Here is a 14,416-nt window from a genome sequence, read left to right as displayed (position 1 = left end):
CATCAAAGTGAGCGGAGGAAAAGCCATTGTTCATGACGCAGCTTTGGATATTGCCATAGAACATATTGACCCATTTTATAAATGATTGACCGAAGTTAAAAGCTGACAGTGCCTTATTTAAGAAAGTCCAATCCAGAGAATCAAATGCCTTTTCAAAATCAATAGCCAGTAACAACCTAGATAAATTATTCTCTTTGGTGTAAAACATTATATCATCTATAATTCTGGTACAATCAAAGATTGAACAGCCCTTGACATAGACGCATTGATTTTTGTGTATGATGAGGGGCAACACAGTTTCTAACCTTTTGGCAAGAGCTTTGGAAGCAATCTTGGCATCACCGTTCAGAAGAGAGATTGGCCTCCAGTTTTTTATATGCATTTTATCTTTACCTTTCTTTTCTATCAATTTAATCATGGCCATTTTCTGAGACGTAGAAAGTTCCCCGTAATCATAAGCCTCATTGAGACAATCAACAACAAGGTTTCCGAAGAGTGGCCAAAGACTTTATAGAACTCTACGGACAGTCCATCATTGCCAGGGGCTTTCCCGGTCTGAAAGGTAAGGAGAGAGCGGTAGCATTCATTGTAAGTTAGTCTCCCTTTGCATAATTCTTTTTTGTCCTCATCCAAGTTGGGAAAAGAAGGGTTTTCTAAGAATCTAACCGATACGTCGCTTTCGTTGTTAGACCCATGACTTTGATACAGGGTTGAGTAAAAAGATTTGATCTCACCTAGGATTTCTACCGGGTCAGTAGTTACCTTTTCGTCATCGAGTTTTAACTTTCTAATACAGGAAGAGCTATTATTTTGGTTTTCAAGTCTTAGCAAATAGCTATTACTTTTTTCCCCTTTTTCGAACCATCGGGCATGCGATCTAATAATAGCGCCTTGTGTCACGTAATTGTATGCAGATTCGTATCTAATGCGTGTTTCCTCCAGACCAGTTAAATTTTCCAATGTGGGTGACTCATCACACAAATCCTGCCATCTTTTGACATCTCTTTCCAATGCCAATAACTCATCGCGTCGCTCTTTTGCCTTCCACTTGCTAAATGAAATTGTTTCCTTACGTATCCTGTATTTGATAATGTCCCAGAGAAGGCGTTTGCTAGTTATATCTTTGTACTCCACTAACTACATTGGGTATGAGCTCTTAATGAAATCAATGTATTTAGAATCATCAACAAGACTTGAATTAAACTTCCAATAAGAAGGGCCTGGTTTGTGATCAGCAACCTTTTTAAAGATCAAGGTGATAGCTGAATGGTCTGTTTTAATTGCAGGAACAATGTCGGTAGAAGAAATATCCTCTTGACACGAATTGCTTATTAACCAAAAGTCCAACCTATGCTGAATGGTACAGTTAGGTTGTCTCCATGTGAACCGCTTTTTTCCTGGGAGACACATTCTCCAAACATCGGTTAACTCATTGGCTAACATGATGTCTTTGACAATATCCATGCTTTTTTGTTTAATCTTTGGATTACCACCAAGACTATCCAAAATATCAAAGAAAATGTTGATATTGCCACCTATGATGGTTTTACACTTCGGATCAAAATCGAATCTATCCAGCTGGCTTTCAATCTTTTTAAAAAAGGCTTCTTGTTCATGAATTTTGTTTGGTGTGTAAATGTTTACAAGCATCAAATAGCCCAGCAACAAAACTAATCCCAGCTGAAAAGAAAACAATAGCCATGTAATTAAGCTTACAGTGTTTCCCAGCACCTTAAGTTTTAAGCGTAAATATGAAGAGAAGATGCAAAAATTTCCATACGACAAATATTTGCAGCCTATGCAAATTAAAGTAAAACTAAAAAGAATTTTGATTTTTAAATTAGAGGAAAATAATAATAGTAACAAAAAGAATAATAATAATAATAACAATAAAAATAAAGATAACAACATAGTGAGAAAAAAAAAAAAAGGAAAAAGCTTACCTGTTGTGTAACCTTTCACAACAGTGAGTGAAAGATACACCGTCCATATAAAGCCCCTGCAGCCTCTGAAGAAAAGCTAAGAGGTCGAAGTGAGATGTTACGCTTTATGGCTGCAATTCAATTTAATCTAAGATAGTTCTACCAAGTCATATAGGCTTACAGCCTGAGTCAAAATTCAGTTAGTTCCCGTTTATTCAGGGACAAGAAATCCATCGATGTATAGCAAATCTGGCTTGCTTTTGCTAAAGGCAACCCTTTCTCCAGTGTGTTTTGTGTCTTTGAGCTTCTTAAGTTGTCGTTTCCTCAATCGTTGAATTTCTTCAGGGTAATCTGAGAACATATGAATATCCTTGTCGCGCAGATGCTTCCCCAGCGATAAGATTCTCTCCTTGTCAGGATACTTCAGAAAACGAGCGATAATAGCTCTCGGGCCTTTATCCTTTGGCTTGCCCAGGCGATGAACTCGTTGAAAATCAATATCAGCGGCGTTTGAAACATTAAGTTCGTTCGCCATAAAATCTACTAACACCTTGGCAGTGTCTTCCACACCGGTATCTTCTCGAGACTCAGGAATTCCAGTGATAATTAAATTTTCTCTTCTTGAGTAAGCTTCCATGTATAGCAGCTCCTTGTTCAGTTTGTTGATTTTTAGCTGTTGATTCTTGATTGCTTCCATGGTATCCGCAGTGAGCAGATCCTTGTTCTCTTCAAACTTTTGATTAAAGAAGTTTGCACTTGCCTTCAACTCGCCTATGGATTTGTCCTGGTTTTGGCTTTTTGCTTCCAGTGTGTCTTATTTGACGTCTAAATCGTTAACGTGAGCTTCCAGGTTTTCAAGTCTTTGTGGAAAGAGTCTCGAGCGTGTCTAGTTTGTTCAGTCTTTCTAATATTTGCTTGATATGTTCGCTGTCGGACATGTTGGCTTCTTCCGCTTCTTCGTCTTCACTAAAGCAGTTCCTTGTCTTTTTATCCGCTGGTGATGCTGATTCACTATCCCTACTTCTATGCTCGAGGTACTGCTGACTCAGTTTTTACGTTTATTGACCTCAGCGATAAAAAGAAAATGACCGAAAACTATATATCACTCCACATCAGCTACGGAACTTTCTTGGGCACGTCTGACTCGGACGCTGTCATGCCCAGACACCCATGGTAGAAACACCCTTGGAATTCATAGATGGTCTTTGTTTGGGCGTCGTACCCATCCATGAGAAATGTTTGTTTTCCATTCACCAACCTTCATTCACCTTTGTTTCTGGCATGGGCAATTCGAGGCAGGAGGTCACATTTGGGGAGTTTTTCTTCTTCCCAGTAGAGCCATGTTAGAGCAGCATGAGATTGGGTGTGTTGGGGACGACATCCACGTACCGGCTCAATGGCAATTTTGTTTTCAGGCATCCATTTCTTCGGTATGCTACATTGCAGGCAGAAGCGATGGTGATGCATTCTTTCATGGGATTAAATTACATTACATTCACAGTCGGCTAGATTTAATTTATGTTGTGGTTATATAATAATATAAACCTAATTTGTACAAAAACTTCTACATCAAATTCCTTTTTTGGTAGAACGACTGTATATACAACTGCGTCTATAACTGTTAATACCCGATACTCATCTATTGAGTTACAATAACATGTTTACCCATTTTTTATAATGAATAGATTCTTTTTTATTCTTTTTTGCAATCAAAAATTCAAATTTCCGAGTTTCAGATGTTTTAGCCTTCAGTAAGGATACAGACGGCTTGATATTTTTACAACGACATGAATAAATGGTATATTTTCCAAGAATGATTATGTGATTTAACAAACAATTCCCAGGGATATTATCGGAAATACCAAAGAGGATTGTTACCTCATCAAGCTTATCAATTTTCATATTGTAAGTATTTAACCAAGAAATAACCAAAAGCCAAAAGTTTTTAGTGTAGGTACAGCTGATTAGAAGATGCTCAAGAGTTTCTTCGTGATCTCCACAAAAGGTACACATCGGAGAAGGAACCAAATTCATTTTATATAGGATTTTATTGGTGTAGAGAATATGATTTAAGATTTTGTATTGAAAGGCTCTCGTGATGCATTCTTTCATGGGATTAAATTCGACAATATCCTTGAACTGTGCTTGAAATTTCATGCAGCCTTGTTTGAGGAGTCTTACATCGGATTGACAATAAGTCAACAGTTCACGTTGGAAATTGAAAATGTATCTTTCAGATACTTTTTCGTCATACCATTTATGGAATTCATCTTTGCATGCTGTGGACATACCATCAGGGTCGTAGTAAGATTTGTCAGGCATATACCCAACATAGATTTGATTTTGTTGAGTATTAAAGAAATGGGGAAAAAACTATTTCTTTAGTTCATCAATCCCAAATGTTTTTGGAAAGTTTGACAAAGCCATGGGAAAAAAATTCATGGAGTCGATGAACTTGACATTGGGCAATTCCAAACAGAGTATCTTGGCTACATTGACGATTTGCTGTAGGTTGGTAACGTGTTGTTTGTAGAGTTCTTCTAGAATGAAGTACCTGTCATAACCTTTGAAGTTGTGCGCTTGAGATTTCATCAATTATTGTCAGTCTTAAATCTGAAATTGCCATTCTTATATGTGTTATGTCTGACATAAGTGTTATATTGTCACTAATTCCTAAGGGATTGCTAATGCAGTATGTGTTGTAATAATAATAACAACTTTATTTATATAGCGCTTGTATCCTCTGCTCAAGGCGCTTTACAATCATACAAAATCATACACTATTAGCAAAAATTTGCAAATTTAAAACCATATCCTACTAATGGATACTTAAACATCGCTAAAATTCGTACTGATTAAAAAAGAAAAACAAGACTAAAGCCAGCCATATCTTATTACATGATACTCAAACATAGCTAAAATTCACAATGATTAAAAAATTATATTAAATCCAAAGCGATATATATAAATCTATAAAAATAATGGTCTGTTATTAATATATTTACTAAAGAGGAATGTCTCAAGTGCTCTTTTAAAAATTGAGATGGTGTTGGACTTCTTAATTTCTTAAGGTATTAAGTTCTATTCTCTTGGCGCATGAAAAGCAAAGGCTGTCTCCATAAGTCTTAGTATACGATCTAGGTTGCATTAAGGTGGCTCGACTGGATTTTTCAAAAGTCATACTGTTCAAGTTTGAAAATTAACTACGACGCCACGAGCAACGTTATGGTAAAACAATTACCACAGCTGTATTACAAAAAGATGAAAGTTTGTTGTGATTGGTGTTATGTTGACATCGGAGTTTCCATAGCAAGGTAATGACGTCATGACAGTTTTTGCTTTCGTTCGTATTTCTCAGTACCATGAGGTTTTTTCGTAAATCGCTCACTGGAGCTTTTATCTCTTGTTATTGCCTAGATGTTGGCCAAGTTTGAACAAATTCAATGAGAGCATTTTTGAAAATTTTGAGGATGAAGTTTTGAGGGTTAAAAATACAGTAAAAACATTGTTGTCGAGATAATTTGGTGATATCTAAAGAAAACGATGCGCCTTGGGAATGCCGCTATACCACGTAGTTGCTTTATTCCACTTCAAATTGTATGTAAAAAGTTGGCGAGATTGCTCTTACCGATTGTGAGAAAAAAGGGTTTGATGCCTTTGCATTCAGATGCTCTTGTTGTCATTTTTGCGTATAATTTGGTCTATGCCAACAAATATTGTAATATTTTAAAAACTGCTCGATAGATTTTTTTAAAAAATCGTCATTGCTAAGTTGTATTTTCATTGTATACGGCCTGCAGTTTTCAAGGTTATTGAAAATGTGGAAGTTAATAAAATTGGGCCTCAAAAGTACTAATTTGTTATCCCCCATATCGTGTTTACAAGTGAGCGACCTCATTATTCACAGGCATTGTTTTAAATTCTCATATCCGCGTGCACAACTTCAGCAAAAAATGAATTTGCATCAATTAGAAAGTTCGACTGCATTCGGAGATTTTTTCCGAAACATGTTAATATAAACTGAAATTTTAATGAGCTGATTTTTAAAGGCATTTGTCACGCAATTATGCTGTAATGCAGCAATGCCGAGGGTATCTCTGACGAGGAAACGGAAAACTGTTGCTCTGCAGAAAAACCAACTGACCGAGCACTCGCAAAGAAAGCTCCACGGAGCTCGTGAAAACAATTAACAGTTGTCTCGGAGCTAGAAAATCATTCACAGACGAGGACAGACGAGGAAAAAAAGCCATATATTTTGTTTATTTATTTTCTCACCGTGGCATAGTCGCGTTTCCTTTTATTTAAATTTGTATTACATGTCTTATCTGAAATGTTCATTTAATTACCAAGTATTATTGTTTAACAATTATAATATACAGAATCATATATGTATTTATATAAGCGATTATTCTTAAATAAATATTATAACTTTAACAAACGTGAATCGGGAAGATAAAAGTCAATAAACAATTTTCTGAACAAACTCTGATATTCTTTCTTTTTTTCTAATTTTTACATCGATCACCTGAAACTGCAAGGAGAGGCATTGCTGCCAACTAATGATAATAACATTCACCACTGAGATATTACATCTCTAAACAAAACTATAATTATCTAATGTCTCCTTAGAAAAAAAATACTAATAGCCAACATAATCTTAGCAAAATAAAAAATATACAACAAGGGGGTTTGGTTCGGCATTTGCGACAGTATTATCCTGTAAGTTGTCTGTAACAAACTTTGACGAGCTTTCTTTTTCTTGCTTTTAAATCATAATCACCAAGACATTCCCGCCGGTAAATGAAAACATCGATATCATTCATCAATGAAAACCTTAATCTAAGATTGCATTCGTACAAAATAGTTAACCACTGCTGTGAGTATGTTTAGGTTTTTCGTCACCCTTGGCTTACTCCGCTTTTCTTGAATTTGCTCAAAGGACTCTGGAAGAGCTAGCACCGCTAACAGAGCTTTCGTTCCACCTTTCTTGTAAACACCCTGCATTGTTTCGTAGTCAAGCCCGGCCTTTCCCATTTTCTCCTTCATTCCTTCGGAGACCGGGAGGCGATGCAGCGTGGACTTTCGGGATTTTGCCTCTTGTGCTGAGTTCATTTTTTTTACGAACAGTTCTGCAGGAACTGCGTGCGTCTGAATTCTTTCAACAGATACTTGCAGAGGGGACTGAAATAAAATACGCGACAAGGCGGTAGCATCTTCTTGTGCATCATGTGCATCAAACTTTTCTTTCAGTAAAACTTCGTAAACGTCGGACAAAGATTTGCTCTTGCAGGAATACAAAGGGCTACCTTTCTGCTTCATTTCTGTCGAAACAATCTTTAGAGAGTCCACAAGGACAACACCAGTAGCCAGGAACAATTCAAGGAGATTGTTCCTTCTCAGAGCATTGATCAGAACTGGGAAGTCAAACTTTTCACCATTGTGTGCAATAAGGACAACTTGGAAGGAACGGGACTGCTGTTTTAGGAAACTGCAAAAATCACTGAGACCCTGAGTTTGCGATACGGCCTCCAGTTCTTTCCCTCTTCTCAATAATGTTTTTCTGCCCTTACAAAACTCTACACTTATACCGTGGACTTGCGTCGCTGACTGGCCAATAATTCGATTTTCTGGAAAAAGGTTTACCGAAAATGATTTGGTTTCAGCATTTGGTGGAATGCATGAAATCTGCAGAATATCCGATTTCCGGTCTAGACCTGTTGTTTCTATGTCGAGGGCCAAATGAAGAAAACGTGAACGTTGTTGGATTACAGGTAACTCGGAGACTTCCTGGCTGTTCCCTTCGTTGGATTTTGGGAGATCATCGGTATAATCATTAAACTCCTCCTTTGTCAGACATGCCTTTAGATCGTTCATGGTTGCATTCGTGATGGCGGCTTTCTCTTTGTCGCTCTGTTGCCAGCCGATCCCTGTCTCGTACGTTGCTGACTTGCGTTTCTCAGCAGAATTGGTCTTTTGATTCTTTTTCTTTCGAGAGTTTCTTCTCGCTTTTTTGAACTCTTTTGTTGACTTTCGCTCGCCATCCCTTTTCCTTTTCTTGTCAATTTTGTCGGTGTTCTGTTCTGTGATATGCGTCTGTGCCAGACCCATTTTTTCCGTGGCTAATGTCAGATATCTGTTCCCTTTGTTAAACTGAGCTATTCCTGCAGCGGTTCTAAAGTCGCTGCTTTGCGAGCCTCCATAATGTCTTATTTTCGGCGCTTTCGAGCCAATGGAACTGTTTACACTTTCATTTCTCTGTGATGAGCCCGCTGGGGCCAGCTTTTTCACGGAGTCATGAGAAAGAAATGGTCGAATAGCTTCTTCCAAGGTTGCACGTAAATCTTCGCCCGTCAGGTCCTTGCCTCCTGGAAGACTTCCGTGCTTGTAGCCTTCAGGGTCTTTTTTGTATCCACACCAGGAATTGCTGCAGTTATCGTGTTTGCCAAACGCGTGTGGTACGATAGAGGTGAGCCCTTCGAGTAATGAGGATGGCTGGCCCTTGTTTTGGTTAACACAGTAGGTGAAGCTCTTTTGGATGTAGGATATCACGTTAGGAGTCAACCCTTTAATCTTTCCTTTAGCCATGTATAATCTCGTTCCCAGTGTACGACTTGCATGATTCACATCACTCCATTTATCAATGTCGTAGTTAACCAGCGTTTTGAGATGGTTTTCTGTGACGCTGTCGTCATCTCCCACATAAGTCGAGTAAATCACTCCACTTTTCGGGGCGCTTGAAAAAAGCTCGACTGCTACGTTTGCCTCCATACTTTTCGAGGATCCTTCGTGGTTTTTTCGACAGTCGTGGCTTTCTGCTTCTTTATTCTTTTTCTCCGCTTCGTCACAAACCCTACACATTTTATTGCGAGTAGCATAACTAATGACTTTTCCGGTATGTAACCCCACTGCTGTGCCCACTCCTGACGACGAGTCGTGACAACGTCCTCGCTTTCTCCAGCCCATATCGTACGACACTCCGAGTTTTACTACTTCCTCATTTCCAGTCGTGGACAACCGCTTTTCTTCCTCATTAAACTGATTACAAGAATCTTTAGCCACTTCTTCTACTGCTTTTCCACTTTCTCTTTCCCGCTTTTTGAAATTGCTTGAGGAAATTGATGGTACACCAAGTGTTGTAAGAAATCCAGAGGTATGCGTATGTCCCAATCCACAATGCAGTGCACCAAGCCCAGCACGGGAATTAGCGTCGAAGGTGGGAGGGCCTCTTTTTCCAGTACGATGATGCTCGGCCGGGCGTACGATGTTAATAAACTCACATTGTGTGCATTTAACTTTTAGTACTGGACACACTCCTTCCGGGCGAACATTAAAACTATTACGTAAATCTAGGGGTCCTTGTTTACAATTCACACACTCGCTCAAAGCGGTTGTTAGCATTTCCAAATTAACCACATAACACTGATCCATGTTTACAGCTTTTGTGTACGGCAGACTTGATCTCAAGGTGGGTCCCTCCGGAACATTGTCGGCTGTATTGCCTAAACTTATTTCATTTCTAACTTTATCACTCCATCGCTGCTCTCTCATTGCCTTGCATTGTTCTTTCCTAACCGTTTTGGATCTGTAATTAGCTGGACGCCCTGGTTGAGACTGTAGCTGCTCCTCAGCATCCTGTAAACAAAATTTACTAGTTATATAACAAATCACTGACAAATGGAGACCCTCATTGAAATAATGTAGAAAATCGTTATGAAAACATCCATACCTGTGATTCACTTCGTCTAGCCTTCTTTCCTACGGCCACGTTGTTCTGCAGAACAGCAGTTTTCCTTTTTCTAGTCAGAGATTCTCTCGGCATTGCTGCATTACCGAATAATTGCGTGACTAATGCTAAAATTTCAGTTCATATTAGCATGCTTCGGAAAAATATCCGAAAGTAGTCGAGCTTTCTCTTTAATGCAAATGCATTTTTCGCTAAAGTTGTGCACATGGATATGAGAATTTAAAACAATGTCTCTGAATAATGAGGTCGCTCACTTGTAAACACGATATGGGGAGTAACAAATTAGTACGTTTGAGGCCCAATTTTATTGACTTCCACATTTTCAATAACCTTGAAAACTGCAGGCCGTATACAATGAAAATACAACTTAGCACTGACGATTTTTCAAAAAAATCTATCGAGCAGTTTTTAAAATATTACAATATTTGTTGGCATAGACCAAATTATACGCAAAAATGACAACAAGAGCATCTGAATGCAAAGGCATCAAACCCTTTTTTCTCACAATCGGTAAGAGCAATCTCGCCAACTTTTTACATACAATTTGAAGTGGAATAAAGCAACTACGTGGTATAGCGGCATTCCCAAGGCGCATCGTTTTCTTTAGATATCACCAAATTATCTCGACAACAATGTTTTTACTGTATTTTTAACCCTCAAAACTTCATCCTCAAAATTTTCAAAAATGCTCTCATTGAATTTGTTCAAACTTGGCCAACATCTAGGCAATAACAAGAGATAAAAGCTCCAGTGAGCGATTTACGAAAAAACCTCATGGTACTGAGAAATACGAACGAAAGCAAAAACTGTCATGACGTCATTACCTTGCTATGGAAACTCCGATGTCAACATAACACCAATCACAACAAACTTTCATCTTTTTGTAATACAGCTGTGGTAATTGTTTTACCATAACGTTGCTCGTGGCGTCGTAGTTAATTTTCAAACTTGAACAGTATGACTTTTGAAAAATCCAGTCGAGCCACCTTAAAAGTTCATTACTAACAGACCTAGGTGATCTTGTAGGAGAATGATAATATAGTTTCTGAGCTAAATAGCTAGGCGATGCCCCATTCAGCAATTTATGCACTAGAAGCAGAGTCTTGAAAATAATATGGTATTGGATCGGTAGCTAGTGAAGCTACTGCAAAACAGGTGTGATATGCTGAAACTTATGCCCCATTCACACCAAAGCTTAAACATGTTTAAAAGTTGTTTTGGTAAACACAGTTTAATTTTTTTTTTCTTCATAGAAACTATTTAACCGAATATTTTTGACTTGAATGTAGCACATTGGAAATGCAAGTTAGCAAGTACTTGAATCCAATGGAAAATCAAGTTTTTCAGTTCTCTGTTTATAATTTTCATTCAATGAAAACCAGTTTAACAAAACATGTTTTGCTGGTGTGAATAGGGTATTACTCATTTGACACACAACTCTAGCTGCCATGTTTTGTACATATTGCAGTCTTTGTAACTGATTGTTACGAGTGTCAATGTAGAGCAGGGTTGTTCCTAGACAAAACTCAGGATCGTCGGTAACAACAACAAACTGTTTTATTTCCACATATTTGACTTCTTGTTTTTATAACACTAAGCTTCCTCGCAAATCTCTCTCTCTGTTCGATGGAACTGTTGCTCTTATATACATAAAGTATAAGGATCTAGAAACTTCTCTAAAGAACTGAATTTAGTATATTAACACGGTTTCTAAATTTGAACAATTATGTAAGAAATAGAACATTCCAGAATGTTCCTTTTACTAGAAGGTCACGTCTAGATGACTTAGGGTTCTAGAATGCTCTATTAGAATGTTCTGGGACTTTACTTAGACAATTTTTCGTAACACTGATACTTAGGCAAGCCATATAATAATGCATTACAATAGCCTAGTTTTGATGTGACAAATGCGTGAACAGCAACTGCTGCTGATTCTTTAGTGAAATACTTCTTAATTCTAGATAGGTTCCTGAGATGATAAAATGATGATCTACAGATGCTAGACACGTGTGTATGAGGAGACATGTGCTCATCAAAGATGACAACAAGACTCCTAGCTGACTGAGGGGAGTTGCTACATCACAGGCGACAAGCAGGGGAAGAAGCAAAGACCGAACTACGAGTGGTCAGTGGGGAAACAAATTTAATACACATACATACATACATTCTTTATTTGATAAGTAGGTTGTGTGAAAGGCAGCCAAAGGGCTGATGTGGACCTACTATACTAAATATTAAGAATTACATAAATATAAAAATTGCAATAATAACTTAGAACTACTATATACAAATAAAATGGTGTTCACTAAGACTAACATATAAATCTAAAAGTAAATGAAATGGTCCTTTCTGTTGGCAACTATTGTTGCCTCTTTCTCAAATGAAAAATTGTCAATAGTCTTAACATGTTTACGTAAAATTTGTTTAAAAGAATAAAAACTTTCAGGTACTTTAACTAATCTATTTACAAAATTCCAAATAACAGGACCTCTGTATCGTAGGGAGTTCCTGCCGGTCTCTGATCTAAATCTAATGACATTAAATTGGTTAGGAACACGAGAAGATCTAGAAGAAACTCTTTTAGAAAACAGTTCACATATCGACTGGGTCGTTGTTCCAAAATATACTTTGTGCAAGAGAAACAGTACAGATTTTTTATAGAAGTAAGAGATACTTACTATGGAGACATATCAGTTGTAGTTGCAGAGAACAATAGCGTTGCAAAGCCAAAATGTGAACAGTACACTTCGCTAAATAAAATGTTGATGGCACACTTATTAAACAATGGAGGTATCAGAAATGCATGGTGGCATTTGTAAAAGCACTAAGAGGAGTTATATTTATGTTTTGTAACTTGCAAAAAACAGTCGTGTTGTAAAGACAAAATGTTACGGGGTTATACTTCGCTACTTAAAAAGTTAAGCAATTTTCCAAACACTTTGACAATTTTTACTGCTATATTAACCAATGGAGGCATTGGGAAAGGCATTGGTGACACCGTAAAAGACATCAAGAAGAATGATATTTATGATATGTAACTTGTTGTATGACGAAAAGAAGTATCTTGACTTGTTTAAGGCATTAATCACAGTTGGTTTGCTTTTCACTTGAATTTTGCAGTCTTGACTTTTGATTCAGTAAAAATGAAAAGCTAAGCAACTCTAAAAAAATTTCGTTCTAGATTTTTTATATTTTTAGAGTCATCAATAAGTTTGTATCCAGAGCCTGTAGATAAGAAATTTAAAATTTTCATCAACTGTATTTCTTTCAGTGTCTATTATATACATTCAATCGCCTCATTTCACGTGAAAAAGGCATGTAGGAAAACACTGAGCTTAGAGAAACAGCCAAGTTAAGGCTAATGTGTTTACCATCCTTAAATATTTATAATCAGGGCCACTCGTTTAGGAGACCTTTTTTTCAAAAGATCCAGAGGAGAAAATAATTCGGTTTTCCGTTTGCAGTGTTTTTTTTCCTATTTAAGTTGACAAATGAACTTGGAATGAAAACTTAACTTTCAAACAGAATGGCATGTGATATGTTGTGTTGATGTCTCTGTTCTCTCCCCGCCACCCTCCCACTCAGTTGGTATTTGAAACTGTTAATGTGAAGCATGAGGGGAAATCTGGGAAAAGCAGTTAACTGAGAATCATTAACATGATTGCCTGAATCTGACCTGTTGACAGATGAAATGTCACAAAACACTTTAAAGTTATCTTCATTCATGGATAGTTGGTAAATGGCAAAGGATCCTTGAGGACTTTTTCCAAATTTTGTCAGGACAATTGTTGTTGACTCAGTTCTTGCAGTCATAATTTGTGATAAAGCCATTTTAGGGTTAAGCTCTCTCAACTGTTCCAATAATTTGCTGCTGGCTGCTGGCCATTAAGGCTATTTCGGGCCTCATACAAAAGACATTTCACACCAGAGTCTCTGGATGATGATTGTTTGTCTAACTCTAAGCTTGTTTTGGTCACCAACACTTCCATCACTGGTTGTGGATTTATACAGTCTCCTCTTCCCTAGTGATGCCACTGCTTCAGAGCTGATGTGCAGATCCAGTTTGGCTGCATGTTGTCTTCGTTTTCAAGGTCGGTCACACTTTTACTCTCATACAATGAAACTTGCATAATTTTAACAAAAGAGCCAAAATATGTTTGCAAAAACCGACCTGGCCAGAGGCATTCTTGAACTCTAAAAATGCACAATGCAACTTTTAAGTTGTGGGGAGTATCGTTTTTTCTAAAGCTGTGATGGCACTAACAGTGGAAAAATGGGCACACATGGAAAAAGGCATTTGCTTTATATCGCCAGACCAGCCATCTGAAAGGGTAGTTTGGTTTTGGTTGGTTGGTTAGTTTGACCCCTTAAAAGCAGAAAGAAAGCTACTTTTAGCTTGTGAAATCTGATTTTTCACATGTATTGGAGTGATATTTTGACAAGTCAGCAAAACACAAAGCAATCTTACCTCTTCACTAGCACTGCCTTTGTTTTCAACCCCTTCAATGAATCACCTCTTCATTTGAGCCAAAAAACGAAGTTCTTTGCATTTTAATGTCTGGAGCTCTCTTCCAGCAAGAGAAGCTTGCGGGATAGCACGTGTACAGCCATTCATGTCAACCAAAACATCAGGGAAAAGCTGTGGCCTAGCTAGCCTCGACTTTGTGCAACTCGGCCCGGTCTGCCTCGATGGTCCACCATATTTGCATTTGGTGTACATTTTGATCTTTTTGTGGGTTTAAAGATACAA

The 14,416-nt window shown here is 37.7% G+C and overlaps 1 protein-coding gene across 1 annotated transcript; it reads right to left on the bottom strand.

The window, feature by feature from the left end:
* Positions 1 to 6,001: 6,001 nt before the first annotated feature.
* On the bottom strand, positions 6,002 to 7,818 carry LOC131783887 (uncharacterized). Its single transcript, XM_066161148.1, has one exon. It carries the CDS (start codon positions 7,794 to 7,796, stop codon positions 6,762 to 6,764), a length of 1,035 nt encoding a protein of 344 aa, XP_066017245.1. The 5' UTR covers positions 7,797 to 7,818; the 3' UTR covers positions 6,002 to 6,761.
* Positions 7,819 to 14,416: the final 6,598 nt, after the last annotated feature.

Source organism: Pocillopora verrucosa, chromosome 14 (assembly GCF_036669915.1).
Source record: "Pocillopora verrucosa isolate sample1 chromosome 14, ASM3666991v2, whole genome shotgun sequence".
NCBI lineage: Eukaryota > Metazoa > Cnidaria > Anthozoa > Scleractinia > Pocilloporidae > Pocillopora > Pocillopora verrucosa.
Note: the sequence above shows the minus strand (reverse complement) of the source record. Positions and strands in the feature narration are given on the sequence as shown.

What these genes read in the sequence shown, in the direction of transcription:
- LOC131783887 (XM_066161148.1), bottom strand. Translation starts at nt 7,796, where the DNA reads ATGAACGATCTAAAGGCATGTCTGACAAAGGAGGAGTTTAATGATTAT.